General features: G+C 34.7%; 1 protein-coding gene across 2 annotated transcripts in view; it reads right to left on the reverse strand.

Moving 5' to 3' along the window:
• Nucleotides 1–15,235, reverse strand: part of EXOC2 (exocyst complex component 2) — an 83,423-nt gene that overhangs the window by 55,785 nt on the left and 12,403 nt on the right. Inside the window, exons 2-4 of one of the 2 annotated variants that reach the window (XM_053466090.1) lie at nt 11,437–11,568; nt 8,509–8,685; nt 6,778–6,904 (exon numbers count right to left, since the gene is read on the reverse strand). In XM_053466090.1, coding sequence (XP_053322065.1) covers nt 6,778–6,904; nt 8,509–8,685; nt 11,437–11,554 — 422 coding nt within the window. In that variant the 5' untranslated portion in view covers nt 11,555–11,568. The remainder of the gene's footprint in view (nt 1–6,777; nt 6,905–8,508; nt 8,686–11,436; nt 11,569–15,235) is intronic. The other variant, XM_053466091.1, reaches the window with a different exon arrangement.

Genomic DNA, 15,235 nt, shown 5'->3' on the forward strand with positions numbered 1-15,235 from the left:
TTATGAATGAGTAAGAATGAAATAAAACGGCATGAAGTATTTTGCCATCTACTAACCATCTAAGCAAATTTGATTAACTAAACTTTTGTTACCTTCAAGAATAATCTTTTTATTTCTTTCTGATACATTAGTGTAATACGCAGTTATATGTTTATTAAAATGTTTTGTTTTTTTATTACTTAGTAAAGGTCAGCATTATTAGATGCATGTTTCGATACTACATTGCAATGTTATATTATATTTACACAAATGCCAATCTACTTGTTTTTCACGAGGCACCCCCAATGTTTAGCGCAGTGTCCCACATAGATGCTGGGGATCACGGAATAGATGGGATCAGTACTAGTTCTGTAACCAGTACCCTCCCACACGTTAAACTCCCTCCCCTCATAAAAAAAAATAAAATGGGGGGGAAAAAAATGAAAAAAACGGAAATCCCACTACATTTATATTAAGTGTAGTTTTTATTTTTTGTGACGGTTCTAACTCTCTGGATTTTTTTAAATGAAGACATTACGAAAATAAAGCATGCATCAGTGTTTGCATAATCTTGATGAAATCTTATTGTTTTCAGAAATAATGTATGTGTAGCCTGTATTATTCTAGAAACGATACACAGCTAGAACAAAGTTAATATATATATGTCGGCGAGGTTATTAACAAGAAGGTTAACCAATTTAAAAAAGGAAGGCAAGTTGTAAGTCTCCTATAAGAAAAAAATGTTCCGTAGCCCCTACATCCAACAGTTAAACTAAGAAATACAAATATATAAATAAATATAGGTAAATCAAATGTATTCGGAAATACAACACTCGTGTTTTATCTGATGTGTAGGCAATAATGTCACAATATGAAAGCTTTCTCGTTATCAGTTGTAGGGCAACAAAACTAAACATAAATCAGCTTGTGTAAAGATTTAAAGTGACCCACTGTGCAGATACATGGGATCTGTCATAGAACACAGTGTGTCATAGCAACACATCATCCACGAGTGAATCAGCTCTTGCTTTTTCTGTAAACTTAAATCACAGCAAGGCAGTTAAATTGTCAAAGCCTTGTAAATCTTTCAGTAGAACAGGGAAAAGGTACAGCAACCAACAGAACGTCAGTAAAAGAAGAGCTGTACCACCATAGTGAACAGATATATATATATATATATATATATAGGACCCATGTAAAAGTGGATATAGAGGCAAAAGGTGATTATTGTTGACCTTATTTGCATATGCCTACCCAGAATCCCTTGTGGTTGTGGCAGCACCATGAGATTTCTGGCTTGTCTGGTGTCGGTAGATGAGTGTTTCATAATGCTTCTACTACCCACTTATATATATATATATATCCTCACCAATATCAAGTATATCAATTTCACTGTTGTATAATCTTACAGAAGGATGTCTATTTAAGGTTAGCGTGTCTCTGTTAACGTGTTTTAAGAAACTTTACATGTGAAGCTTAAATAACTTAAAGTAATATATACTTTAATGCATATGATAGGTGACAGGTCCCTTTAAGATTACATGGTGTTCCCATTGCAACGGTGGTGATTCTGCAGAATAGACTGCTGTTGCTCATCTAGTTAAGCCTCATTTCAATGATGCATGCTCTTTCAAAGGGAATAACAATGCTTCTAACAACGATTTCTTGCACATCATCATTTCCGGTTGACAAATGCATGAGACAAAACCTTACAAATGTGAATGGATCGAAAAAAAATATCCATTATTTATTATTGTTGCTTTTGTATGCTAAGTATAGCTTTGATGCCTGTGGCGCAATAGAATACATAAACAAACAGAAATGGCAGAATAATGTTTAGTTAATAACTAAATTTGGTGTTGAAATAAAAAAAGGTACATTCGCCATGGAGATCCAACGAAAGGTAGTTTTAACTCCAATTTACATGTGTGCCATTTCCATGATGGACTGGTCTGTTTTGCAGGCTGCAATAGGAGTAGAACTGTTGACAGAACACTAGAAAAATCATGATTTCAGTGCTGTGAGACTTTAAAAGACAGCGCTATCATGTAAATCTGACCTCTTTGGGACACTGATCTCTGTAAAAGAAAACTAGCTCAAATATTCATCAGACACAATATATACGGTATATATATATATTAATTAATCTTTTTTTTGTATATGATGAATGTTTTCAAATGATCCCCGAAAAAATATATAAAGCAGATATAAACAGTTTTAGACAGACAAACTACTAGAAATATAAGTAGATTTGATAATCAAACATAGAATTATTAACAGAGAATTCTACGTGTACTCTGTCTTTATATATATTTATACTGTAGTTTGGGGTAGCCGTATTAGTCCAGTGTATACGAATGCAAAAAACAGAATGTTGCAGAATCTTTTAATACCTTTTTTATTGGACTAACAGTATTTAAAATAATAGACAAGCTTTCGGGAGTCCTCCTTTTATCAAGTCAAAAGCATTTCTCAATGCTTTTGAGAAATGCTTTTGACGTGATAAAGGGAGGACTCCTGAAAGCTCGTCTATTATTTTAAATACTGTTAGTCCAATAAAAAAGGTATTAAAAGATTCTGCAACATTCTGTTTTTTGCATTCGTATATATTTATAAAATCTGTTCCTTCAAAGGCAGTACTTCAAAGCCTCCAGCAGGTGGCAGTGTTGTTCCAGGCTATTGCAACGAACAGGCTATAGGAAGATCCTACTAAAAGCAGCCAAGTGGGTTGCAGCTGAATGATTTCGAACATGTTTTATATTTCAGTATTCACTTTTATTTCAACGACTGATCTCTGGTAATGAACCGTTGCGGCATGCAAAACAACAAACTTTGGTTTGAAAGAAGGTCTAACCACACTCAGTGCAGCAAGAGAGAGTTATAGTTGGGTTGCTTTGGATCTTAGGGATTATATCTTCCTGATTTGGCAGGAAAAAAAAAATGCGTACTTTCCAAACAACACTCCACAGCTGTTTAAAAAACGCAAAGTATTTTCCAAAGCAACACTGAAAATTAGGATAGTGTTTAATCACAGAGCGAAAAAGAACCCGTTATATTTTGTTTCCATGCATTACACATCACAGAAACAGACATTTTTACATACATGGAATAAAGAGAAAAAATGAAATCCAATGTTTCTCTAAGGTTATGTATTCATGAAATACTCTGTACCCCCCTCCCCCTTGTTGAATAAGAAACAGAGGTTAAAAAAAGTTATGTAACATTGCATAAATAAATAGTTTACAACTACTAAGATATTTGGATCATCTGTGGAAATACTGACAACCAGCAGAATTACTGAGCAATAACCTATTTATCGAATAGCAAGAATGAATTTTTTTTGAATGGTTATAAGAAAATATACTAAAGATCTCATTCCTACAACTAACGGTGAGATTAAATATTTAAGACAAAAATATGGCATCAAGAATAAAGTGTTCATTAAATTTTCGATATGCTGGGCAATATACAAATAATTTATGTTGTAAAATGCCCAGGAACTCAAAAATATAAAGGCAAGTGTGCCCCTGATCAAGCAGTTTTACTTTTATTCATGCACTGTGGGAATACATTTAAATCAGAAGCTAACAAATGAATGTTATTTACAATGAAAGTCAATTCAGTAAACTGAACAGCCTAGTATCCCCAACTGGCAGTAATTCTGTGCCGGTTTTGTATGCGTCTCTAAGGAACATAGGCTTTACCTGATGGCTCCTCTATTGTTATTTTATTTCTTTATTTTAACTCTGTTTTAACTCATAATTATTATGGTTTTCATTTGGTGATATTGTTTATTCTTAAAATTCAACTATACAAACGAAAAAGTAAACTGCTATTTGTGTTTCATTAACGCAACAGTTCGATCGGGCATTTAGACTGCTAGGCAGAGCACAAAAATACTTTACTTGTGTCCCTTCTTAATAATATATTGATTAATAAATATGATTATGCACACAAATACTGTTTAAAAAAATATATTTATTGATTAGGGTGGTTGTGATTAGCTGCCTGCATTGGCATTATGTTACAATGGACACAGTATAACATAAGTTACAAGTACTCAATACCAAGCGTAAATAGAAATTAATACATTTAAATAAAAAAAAACAATGTTAACTAAAAAAAAAGAGATTAGTTAATATAGATCAGTTGCTGGATTTATGAACTATGTATTATATAAATGTATTCTTTATTCTTAGGTACTTGTTTTGCTAATATGAAGTTACTCTCCAAAGCTTGTTTCTTTAAAAAAATACTTAAAAAGTTAGTGTTCATTTAATCTACGTTGCCACGAAGCAGATACTGGCATCAATTTGTACCTCTTACTTAAAATGAAATCATTTTAGGATGTATAAATCTGAAGTGCCCAATTACTGATCTGACATTTTTTTTTAGAAGCTGTAGAAAGAAATAGCAAAACAAATCTTCAGTTGACGACATGGGACATAACTAATGCCATTTACGCCTAATAACATTTAATACATGCTAATGGTCTCCAGTGGGATGATTATACTATAACTGCCAACCCTAAGCAAATAAAGGGCTTGGTGGAAAATAGCACACTGAGATCTCAGAACCTTAACTAATAGATATTATATTCAGAAGACTTCAATTTATGACTTGCAAGCATCCATTCTTTTTCTGCAAGTGTGAACACGACCTTCATGTGTATTCACGGTAGAAACACAACCCTTAAGCTTAAAAATAATTACTATACAACTCACTAGGAAACTGACTTATTATGCGCTATTCACATAAATTATTAGACTTTTTACAGAGTATTTTTTTCATTATAATCATCATGTGGAATATGATGGCAGTATGTAACACAATATTATATTTTTTTATATTTATATCTTTAAAGTGTATGGTAATAAGTAAGCAACATTGTTTGTGTTAATAGTATAACTGAAAATGAGATAAGAGGCATTTGGCTTTTAGCATTTGGAACAAAATATAGTGTCTTAATTTTCATAACGTATTATGACCAAAGGAATAGCAAAAATAGATGTATGTACCTGCCTGTCTGTTTTAGGCAAATACATAATTTTTCAGCTTTAAAATTAAACGTGTTGGAATTATTTAAAGACCTCTAATGCATAAATGTGTTAACGGGAAAATGCGTGCACTTGTTAAAAGTAAAAAATATCCATGGAGGAATAGGAGCAGCATGCCAGCAAGAGTAATTTGGTACAGCATTCAGCAGAGGAGTGCTCTGGAAGGAGTTAAACTTGAGATCCCTAGACTCGGGCCACCCAGTTAGTAGGCAAATGTACTGTCCTAAATTCCCAATGGATTTCCTATCAGTCAGCTATGGGACACTTTATATAAACATTCCCCCCTGAAATGACTGAGACATGCTTCTTTACCTTCAGCAGGGCGTTTCCTTGGCTTTCATTTAAGACATTCATCAGAAGAATATCTGTGTATTTGATTATGCTCCCTGTCATTGGGAGAAACCACACTTCTTTTCAGACTATTTCAATTCATCAGTCTCAGAGTAAGAAATGAGAAAATAGACCTTCTGACTGCTCTCCCATTTGGTTCAGAGTAAGCAAAATCAAAAAGGGATTAAGAATTTGTTTTACACATACGACATGTTAAAAGCCATGTCTAAAGCTATGGGAATCTGAGGCACAAAGAATAAAGAAAAAAAAATGAAATAATAATAAACATTCGGAAAAACAACTTTTAGTGAGAAGTTTGCCGGGCTTCAAATCGGCGATAATAATTATGTGCATACAAAAAAAAAAAAAGGAAAGATGTCAGTATTTTAAACACTTATTTAAAATATACATTCTTCACACTAAATAGTAGAAAGGGAAGACACAGATTGTAAGCAGATAGCCAAAGTAACTGCCTGCTCCTGAGTTCACTCCTCCGCACGCTTTGGTATCTCCTGAGAAATCACTGTATTGAAGAGATCCTTAAGTCTTATAATGTTGTACATACAGTATCTTGACAATATGGCTGGGGACCTGGTACTATACTTCATGACAACTCCATCACAAACACAACTGCAACGCCGTTTAACGTGTGATAGGTAGAACTACAAAACAATCACACACCGATATCGTCGTAGACTCTTTAAACAAACTATAAAGCACACTGTATAGCTTTTAAATAAACATTTTATTATGATCCTACTGTATGAATGCTATGCAAAAACTAATTATTTTAGTGGCAAGGACTCCTATTATCCTGTAATATAAATTGTGTTGGCATGTTCTCCTAGAATCTATTGGTAAAGATTAGTACTCATTGGCCAGCAGTTATTGTTAAGCCGGCACCTTAAACCTTAATTTTTAATTAACCATAAGCACCTTGACAACTGAAATTACATATACCGTATGTCTTACAGCAAACAAACATTTGAAATGAGTTTAGCCACGTAAGGAAAAGGAGACACAAAAAAAAAACTTTTTACTGCTTAAGATAAACTGCCATATTTACAACAGCGTAGTCTCTGTTAGACATCAAAGCCACGTAACACAAAGTGCTTCTTTTCTATTACGGTGAAAACCCCAATGCCACCAGCGTTGCAGAGAAATCACACTTACTCAAATTGTTTACAACTATCCAATATTGTAAACACAACATGGATCATTGGAGTGAGCAATCAGTCTTTGTCTCAAGGCTTCCACTTGTGGACCGGCTTATGCATTCAGAAAACAAATAACATGTAATAAGCTGCACATGTCCAAACGGTGGTCCTACTCGGTGCTAACATTTATACGCTACACTATTGGGTTAGGTATTGCATTTTTACGACTATACGACACGCAGCCTAGCTCTTACCTGTCTATATCGATACCTAGTGGATTGGCCGGCCGCTGAGACAATGGGGATAAGCCTTTGTTTCGATCTGTTCGCATATCATAGTAATTCATTTCATCCACCCACACAGCAGATTGTTCCAAGATACCTATGGCAACGAGTAGTGAAACAGTGAAAACGTGGAGCTTACAAATAAATGAAATTATTTTTGGAAAAGAACATCTGTAAGTCTGTGATAGGGGGCAAAGCATCTTAATAATAAGAATGCAGTATGAAAGAGGGCAAAAGAAATTATTACATTACGAGGTCAAACACATAGAAACAAAGAGATAGAGATGGCTCTGTAATCTTACATCACCCATTTTGTCGAACTTAAAATATAATATATTACTAACCATTTGAATGTCTCCGTACCAATATATATACATGGCACTACTGGACGTGAAGAACATCAAGTTTTAGGTATAGTTCTATCTCAGCCCTGAAAGTGTTAATGGAGCGCAGCTTACTTCTGTGGGGTCCTGTATAAGATACACTGACCCACTGCCGTAGAGAGATAAATATTTAGATTACCGCTGCAGAGTATGCGTTTCCAAATGCTGCATAAAACATTTGCGAGAGACAGTGCATTTCTATGACAATCCCGAAGGGATTCTCGGTCAACACACATTCGGAACGTTTAATCTTTTTTTGCTCCGTCGCTAAAACATCTAATATGTACCTAGAGCATCGTTCCAAAGCACAAGCTGAAGTCCACAGCTTCTCAAGCCTTAAGACTAGGGAATGTTGGCTTGACTTGTGGGCTGTTTCTGCATGAAATGAATATGCAACTCTATAAATTATTTGTGTGCTCAGTGCAACTGTACAGAAAACCAAAAACTGCTTTTGCAAAAGGCAGCATTTTCTCTGAAAATTCCATGCGGATAAAATTGGAAGCATTTGTTTTTCTGTGAATAAATCTCCAAAAGAAATTTGGTTGTGTAGTTACGTTCAATCTGTTGCTTGACTTGAACAAATTGTCAATTGAATGTGCGTTTTCTCGCAGTGCCAGAAACATTATCTTAAATGTATAAATATTTCTTCTATGCACTGTTGAAAAGAGCAATATAGCAAAGATATACAATTTTAATATTCTCATGCTCATCTTCGTAAATATGGTTAACATAAATCATAGGGGCTAAACACAACTTCATTTACTAAAGAAATGCATCTTTACTGCCTTTGTAAAATCTATTATTGTATATTAAAAACAAAATATTATTTCTCCTAACCAAATATACGCTATGTGTTGTAAAGTTATTTATGTGAATGGTTCACCAGAACGTTCTGCATATATATATATGACAATGATGTCTCCTGTAAGAGTATGATAGGACAAACCCAGTATGAAAGTCCTTATTAAAGCTGGAACTCTTACGTTCCTTACAACTTTTGTCTGTTCTTGTAACAAGTCAATTAAAACCAAGCCTCCCTTTTCTCTGTTTGAGTGTGCAACGCACAGCGAGCTGCTTGTCTATGTTAACAGTCCAGAGAGCCACTGTGGGGATGACTTTTGATAGGGTTGCATCCTTAATCATGCGATTAGCGGGATACCTGTGAAAAATCACTCATCCTCCTGCACTCACCTGCAGTGCACCAGGAAGCAGGCATTAGCTGCCGATACATGATGTAAGGGCTTTCCACTATTTCCTGCTTATAACCTAGTGCAAACTATGACAAATAACACACAAAAAAACCCAAAAAAATAATTACCGATTTTTTCTGGCTTAAGCAGTTTGAAGAAAACCGTGGAGGTTCCTTTCCCACCAGATTTTGTAGTGACTATAATATCCCCTTTGTCATTTTTGTCTTGTCCAACACGGCAGACGATTTTGCTGGCAGATATCCACTCCGCTGTTAGAAGGCAGTTGTGTCCGCAAATGGTTAAACCTGTGAAGTACAAAATGGGTATAAATTAGCGGTTTGACCAGGGTACGTGAAATGTTTAGGGGCCAATTCCCGCACACGTCCATATGAGAATCTAGGACTTGTTCTCGGGGCCACATCAAAACTATACATTTTTATATCTATACAGCAATGGATGAAATGGGGAAAAAAATATTTTTAATTTTATGTTATAAGCCAATATAAGCTTGTATGTGATGTACTGAGGAGATCACAAGTAAAAAAAAGATGAGGTGTAGGACAAAACAAACATAGCAATAACTAAGTAGAGTATCATAGGTTTGATTTTGGAGCTGTTTATATGGAATATATCCCCACCCTAAAAATGAATCATAAAAACATAGACTCTGACAGCAGATAAGAACCATTGGGAGGCTGTTCCACTTACCTACCACCCTCTCAGTAAATGATGTGTACTTTTTTTTCCCCGTCTCTCCCTTTTGTTTCTCTCTCTCCCACTCTCTTTGTTCTCTCACCCCCTTTTCTCTCTGCTTTGCTTTCTACCTCCTTTACCCCTCTTATTTTCTCTAGTATGCTTTTTCTCAAAAACTCTCTTCTTTCTCCCTTTCTCTGTGACTTTTGTTCTTGTTTTTCTCTTTTTTTCTCCTGCTCTCTTCTCTCTCTCCCCCTCTCTTTCTTCATTGTCACTTAGTGTGTCACAGTAGTGTTAATAGTTACAGTGGACAAAGGGTAAATAAGAAGCAACAAAACTCTTGATGGTGTACGTGTTTGTACAGTCCTATGATGGTGATATATAATATCAATAAGACAAAACAAGCTTGTGAGCCGGGCTCTCCCCATCTAATGTATCAGTCTGTATAAGTCTGTCTAGTCTTGTCATAACCCTTGAATATTTGTATTGTAAGAAGTGCTGCGTAAATTGTTGGTGCTAAATAAATAAAAGATAATATTAATAATAATAAAATATCTAAGCAATTTATATAAAACTACCTTAACTCACAGCAAATGTTCATCAGCAGGGGGCAGTGTGGAGTGAATATGTGGCGTAATATGGATGTTTAGCATACTGGTACAGTAACAGAAACCAGAGCTTTCTAATAACTTTTCTGAACCAAGGGCAGTGAACAGTGTGAGTGCTGTGCAGTTATTTACATAAGAAAACATATCAACTTTTAATAATAACTTCCATTTAATCATCATACAGACAGAATAAATACATATCGCATTACTAAAAGTTATTTTCAGACGACAGCTTCACTTTTACACTGTCCCCATTTTACTATATAGTTTTCAGCACATCTCTATAAGCAGACATTATATGCCGTCATTAAATGAATGTTTCAATCTTTAAGGTTTGTTAGCACCATAGTTGTCAAATTACTTCTCTTTTCCACTGCCCGATGAGAGATTATTGAATGAATTTGCAACGAGCACAAAGCACATGTGTAATGCAAGACTGAAAACATTCCAAGATTGTACTGGAAGAAAAAAAAACAAAAAAAACAATATATATATATATATATATATATATATATATATATATATATATATATATATATATATATAAAAGTGTAAATCACTCTGGGAGCTGGTGATAATGATACACAAATGTATTGTTTTGTATAACTGAAACCATGCCAGGGATTCTATGCTTCCATTACCGACATGCACTATTTTAAATCTAATTGCCATAGCTAACTGCGTAAGGAGCCTGATGTAGGATGATATCATTTACAGAGACAGCAATACTTCTAAGTACGTTTATATTGTAAGATCAGAAACATTAAGGCAATTTCAATATATAGTATATTATATATATATATATATATATATATATATATATATATAAATGGCATATGGCAAATTAAGCGAAACACATTTTATGAAGATTTTTTGAAAACATATGACTATAACATGTCATGTGGTCCATGTGGAGTGAACCCCCCCCCCAACATGCAGTCAGCACACTAATGCCACATGTATACGAGACTTATCCTGTAACACAACTGCATGACTATATCCGGACCGTCTAGCCCTGAAATCCAGTTAGGACCAAGTTTCCATTTTAAACATTTTAAATAAATAAATTCTCCTCTGAAGGAGAAAAACCACAAGCCTCATACACTTGCTTTGGCCTTCACAATGACTCATTGAGTCACATCAACCAGGGGTGCAAGTCTCGATACCCCTATTCATACGGTGTAAACTGATATTTAATAAATAACAATTGTCATTTATAGGATAAAATACATGGTATATTAGCTAAATAATTTAAGATCCCTGATATTTCAAGTGCTTTGTATAACAGTTACATAGAGTTGCCACTCTAACCTGGTGGAAATGTAGACACTAGAGTCTTGAAATTGTCCACAAGTAGTATATGCACTGTAAGCACATCTAGATTGTAAGCTTGGGGGCGAGGCCATATTTACCGAATGTATCATTTGTCTTAGTCTGTCAATTTTATTTTTGTCATGCCCTTTGAATTTATATACTGTAAGAAGAGCTGTGCAAATTGTTGCCGTTATATAAACAACAATGGCTGCCATTACAAAAACATTTAAGACAATGAGGTTTTACATAACAGAAGATATACTCTGAATCCCTGTACTGCGATTGCCATACACAATAATAATACTACTTTACAATCAAGCCCAAAGCAGTGCATCTGCAATATAAACCTTTTTTGGTCATACACCCCAAAGAGGTACAATTAATATTATAAATACAACTTTTGCTTACTATGATAAAAATAATATATTATCTTTATATTACCTATAAGATCAGATGGTCCGGTACCCAGGTTTTCTCCTCTAATGGTGACCTTAGTCCAAGAAGTCCCTTCCTTAGGTGAGATCCCAGTAACAAGCGGAGGCTGCCGTGCCCGAGACATGTTATCTTCACAATCTAAAAGAAAGAACAGATCAGAAAAAAATTCCGGAATATGTATATGCTTGAACATAAACTATTCAGGGTCATGCAACTAGAAGAGAATATAGAACAGCATTTTCACACTTGCCTAAAGAATATTGGTTATATACAAGAATCTAGGTTTACAGGTTGCTTAAGCAAGAATTTAAAAATATATTTTTATTTTCAGAAAAAGATTAAACACATGACAGTTAACAAAATCAAAATATATGATTTAGTCATCATAGGGTTTAGCTAGCAATATCTATGATGAATAAATGGTAAATGATTAAATATGCTTAAATTTATACTGAATGGAGACAGCTTCTCAAGGAGGTCACTTGGCTCATTCATAAAAGTAAGACCTTAACGCCCTATCCCGGGATGCTGCGTTCAATACACTGCTTAGTATGGAAAAAAGCACAGGCTTTCCAGAAAAATTAAGGATATTTTATGTGCTCCCCAACTGCTATCCAACACCAATGTAACAAGAAAAAATCAAATTATGTCATCATTTTAACTTCATAGTTGTTTTACAACAGTGAGGGTTTCTTAAAATTAACAAAATATAAGAATAAGGTCACTCTAGAACAAATATAAGCTCTCAAAGAGGACACTTCTTGGAAAATAGATCAAATGAAACTTAAAAATATAAAACCATCAGTAGTTTGGATTAGTTGGTTTTCTCGCAATACCTTGTATGTCATAATAGAATATCAATTTAGTGACCTATGTAAACATGCCCCCTCATCTGTAGTTCTGCAGTATCCCATCATATGTATTTCCCCACCCTCAGCTATTTTCCATGTGATATACTCACTGCCACTCAGTACTAGTGCTGGCTTTGCTAACATCGAGGGAGGAGGGGACCCAGCATTCATTCATGAACACAAAAATAAATCTATTTAGCTTTGATGATAACCTATACGATTTCATGACATTTCATGACATGTGGCATGGCACACAGGAGTGTTTCCAGTGACAACAAAATTGAGCGGACTAGAATAAGATTATTTATTGATTAATATGTGAACCTATTGTGCATTGCTGCAAAATTAGTAAACAGGACATAACAGCGCATTAGATAACAATTTGGACAGGTGAAGAAGTCCCTACTTAAAACAAACTTGCAATGCCAAATGTATCTTATCTCCCATCAAATACAATGTTTCTGAGTAGTGGTATTTCTTCCTCATTTCCATATCTATACATATAAAAGAGGTGTCACGCTGACACGCTTCATCGTTTTCTGTATTCCCCCACAAAGCATAACTGGGAATTTACACCAAGGCTCTGCCAGATCATGCTATTACAGTGTGCAGGTAGGAGAGAGGCTGCCAGATCATGTTGTGTGCAGAGGGCAGGAAGAGAGAAGCAAATAGGGGACAGAGAGAGACAGAAATAAGGAAGAAGGAAGGATAAAACAAGTGAAGAAAGAGAGAACGCAAGGGAGAGAGAACGCAAGGAAGACAGAAGGGCAAGGGAGATGGAGGGGAAAGAGAGGAGAAAGAAAGAGAAGAAAAGGGCACATACACTAGTTTGAATATATTCCAAGTTCATAATTCTGTCAATGAGTACAAGACTTAGTAGAAATATTTAAAAAATAATAATAATAATTTGGGCGGATACTTTACAGTCTACTGAGACTTTATTATAGCCTTGTGTCGATAAAAATGACATTTCCCAATCTTCGATACTTCAGTCTTTATATTTTGTTCAATTCCATTTATTAAATGATCCTTGTAATACTTGATGTTATTGAATCTTTATTATTATTGTTATTGAACAATATTAAAAATGAATGCAATAAGTTCTAGATCACACTACAGGTAAATAAACCTTCTCAAACTGATTCCTCTCGTCAAGGTCAGGCATTCATACACACAACTATTGCTGTCACAAAATGAAGTCATTTTAAAAATGATAGACCCAATTAATCTGCACTCCTTTTTATGTTTTCATATTTATTATATCAATATGTATATACATTTTTATATTATCAGTATCATGCATAGCTTGTCTTTTAGACAACATTTGTAGCCTTAGTTTTGGTAAAATGGTAAAAATCGGACATGTAAAAGAATAAATAGTTGCCGCTATGCATAGATGTTGCCACTGCGGATGTTTACTTTGCAAATGGTTAATAATATATATTTTTTTAACAACTCTTAACCTTTCCTCTGGAATTAAAATGTCCAAAATTGTCTTCAACACATCTCATCAACAGCATCAAGCCTGCTCCTGCAATCTCTGCCAGAAAATACTGAGAAGAGAACAAGCTAAACAATGCTGAAATTCCAACCGATATTATAGCCGTCACAAGTTTATTTTACTAGCAATAAAAAGTCAACTTGTCAGATTGGATAAAAAAAAAACGGTGTTAAAAAAATGAAATCTTTGCAATATTACAGGGCCACTTGTAATAAAACATATTTGGGACCAATGCCATATCTTTATTGTTACAGAAGAATAACAAATTCAAGCTGGACCACCATAAATATAGATATCTATCATTTCATAAAGTGAAAATTGGTACTTCTTTGGAAGGCAACAAAATGTCTGTCTCGTCTGTGATATAAGCATTAATAACAAATTGTTTTTTGTATCAAAGGGACACGCCAGCAATCATATGAATATTAATGCTTGTGTGCGCTTAAATTATCGGATTATCTCTATTGCACATACATAGATTCTATGGTATCCCCCTATATGCATTTGGCTCCCCCCCCCAGCTATATGATGTGAAGGTGATATGTTCAGTCAAATACATGAAACCATGTGATATACTCACTGCCAGCTATCTCCTCCACTGTGTTGGCAAGGGGGACTTAAATGAGACCCCTGTACAGAAAGTACTCCCACTGATTCTAATGAAAGCGCTTTTCTGCTAGGGACTGGCAGCTTAAAGGTTGAGGAAACTTTGTTGGTAAAACTTTAAGGGCTCGTTGGCTAGGAATATTTCAATCGTAATTGTTTGTTAGGTCATAGATCTTTTAGGCTAACATGGATGACCAGACAAAGTGAATAGACATCACTGTGTGTTGCTGCCAGTCCCAACTCTGGAAATGTTATTCTGGTCTTTATAGATATATGGTATATAGGCTTGCATATAAATCAAGCTGGCTTCTAAAATATTTTCTCTGGCTCTTAAATTCTACTTAAATGTGTCTATAGTGTAGCATGAATTTATGATATTTTAATAAAAACCACAATCTGTCTACAAAACAGTAGAAATAATTAAGATGAATCCTATTCTAGATTCCAGGAAAGTTTATGATTTGATACACTGTAGACTATGCTCTTTTCTATCTGTCGATCTGTTCGCTGACTGGCAGCTGGAGGAGATGGAACGTTCCTCTCCAAATATTGTATGTCAGTTGTATTTTCATTTAATGCAGACAATAGCTTTTTCTAACATTTTGTAAAAATTATAATTCTTAAATTATTTTCTGTCTGGATTTCACTTTAAAATGGAGAACTTGCGTTTTGAGTGCTATAAAGCTCCATCTCCTGGGTTTTGTCATGTCTTTTATCTCGGTGCAGCATACACTATATGACCAAAAGTCTGTGGACACCTAGTTAAGCAAGTTGGGCAACCCATTTCAAATGGAAGAAGCAGCAAATGCAAATGCCCGGCTGAGCATGCTTTGAGCAGAGGATCAAT

This window comes from Spea bombifrons, chromosome 5, assembly GCF_027358695.1.
Source record: "Spea bombifrons isolate aSpeBom1 chromosome 5, aSpeBom1.2.pri, whole genome shotgun sequence".
In the NCBI taxonomy this organism is placed as follows: Eukaryota; Metazoa; Chordata; class Amphibia; order Anura; family Pelobatidae; genus Spea; species Spea bombifrons.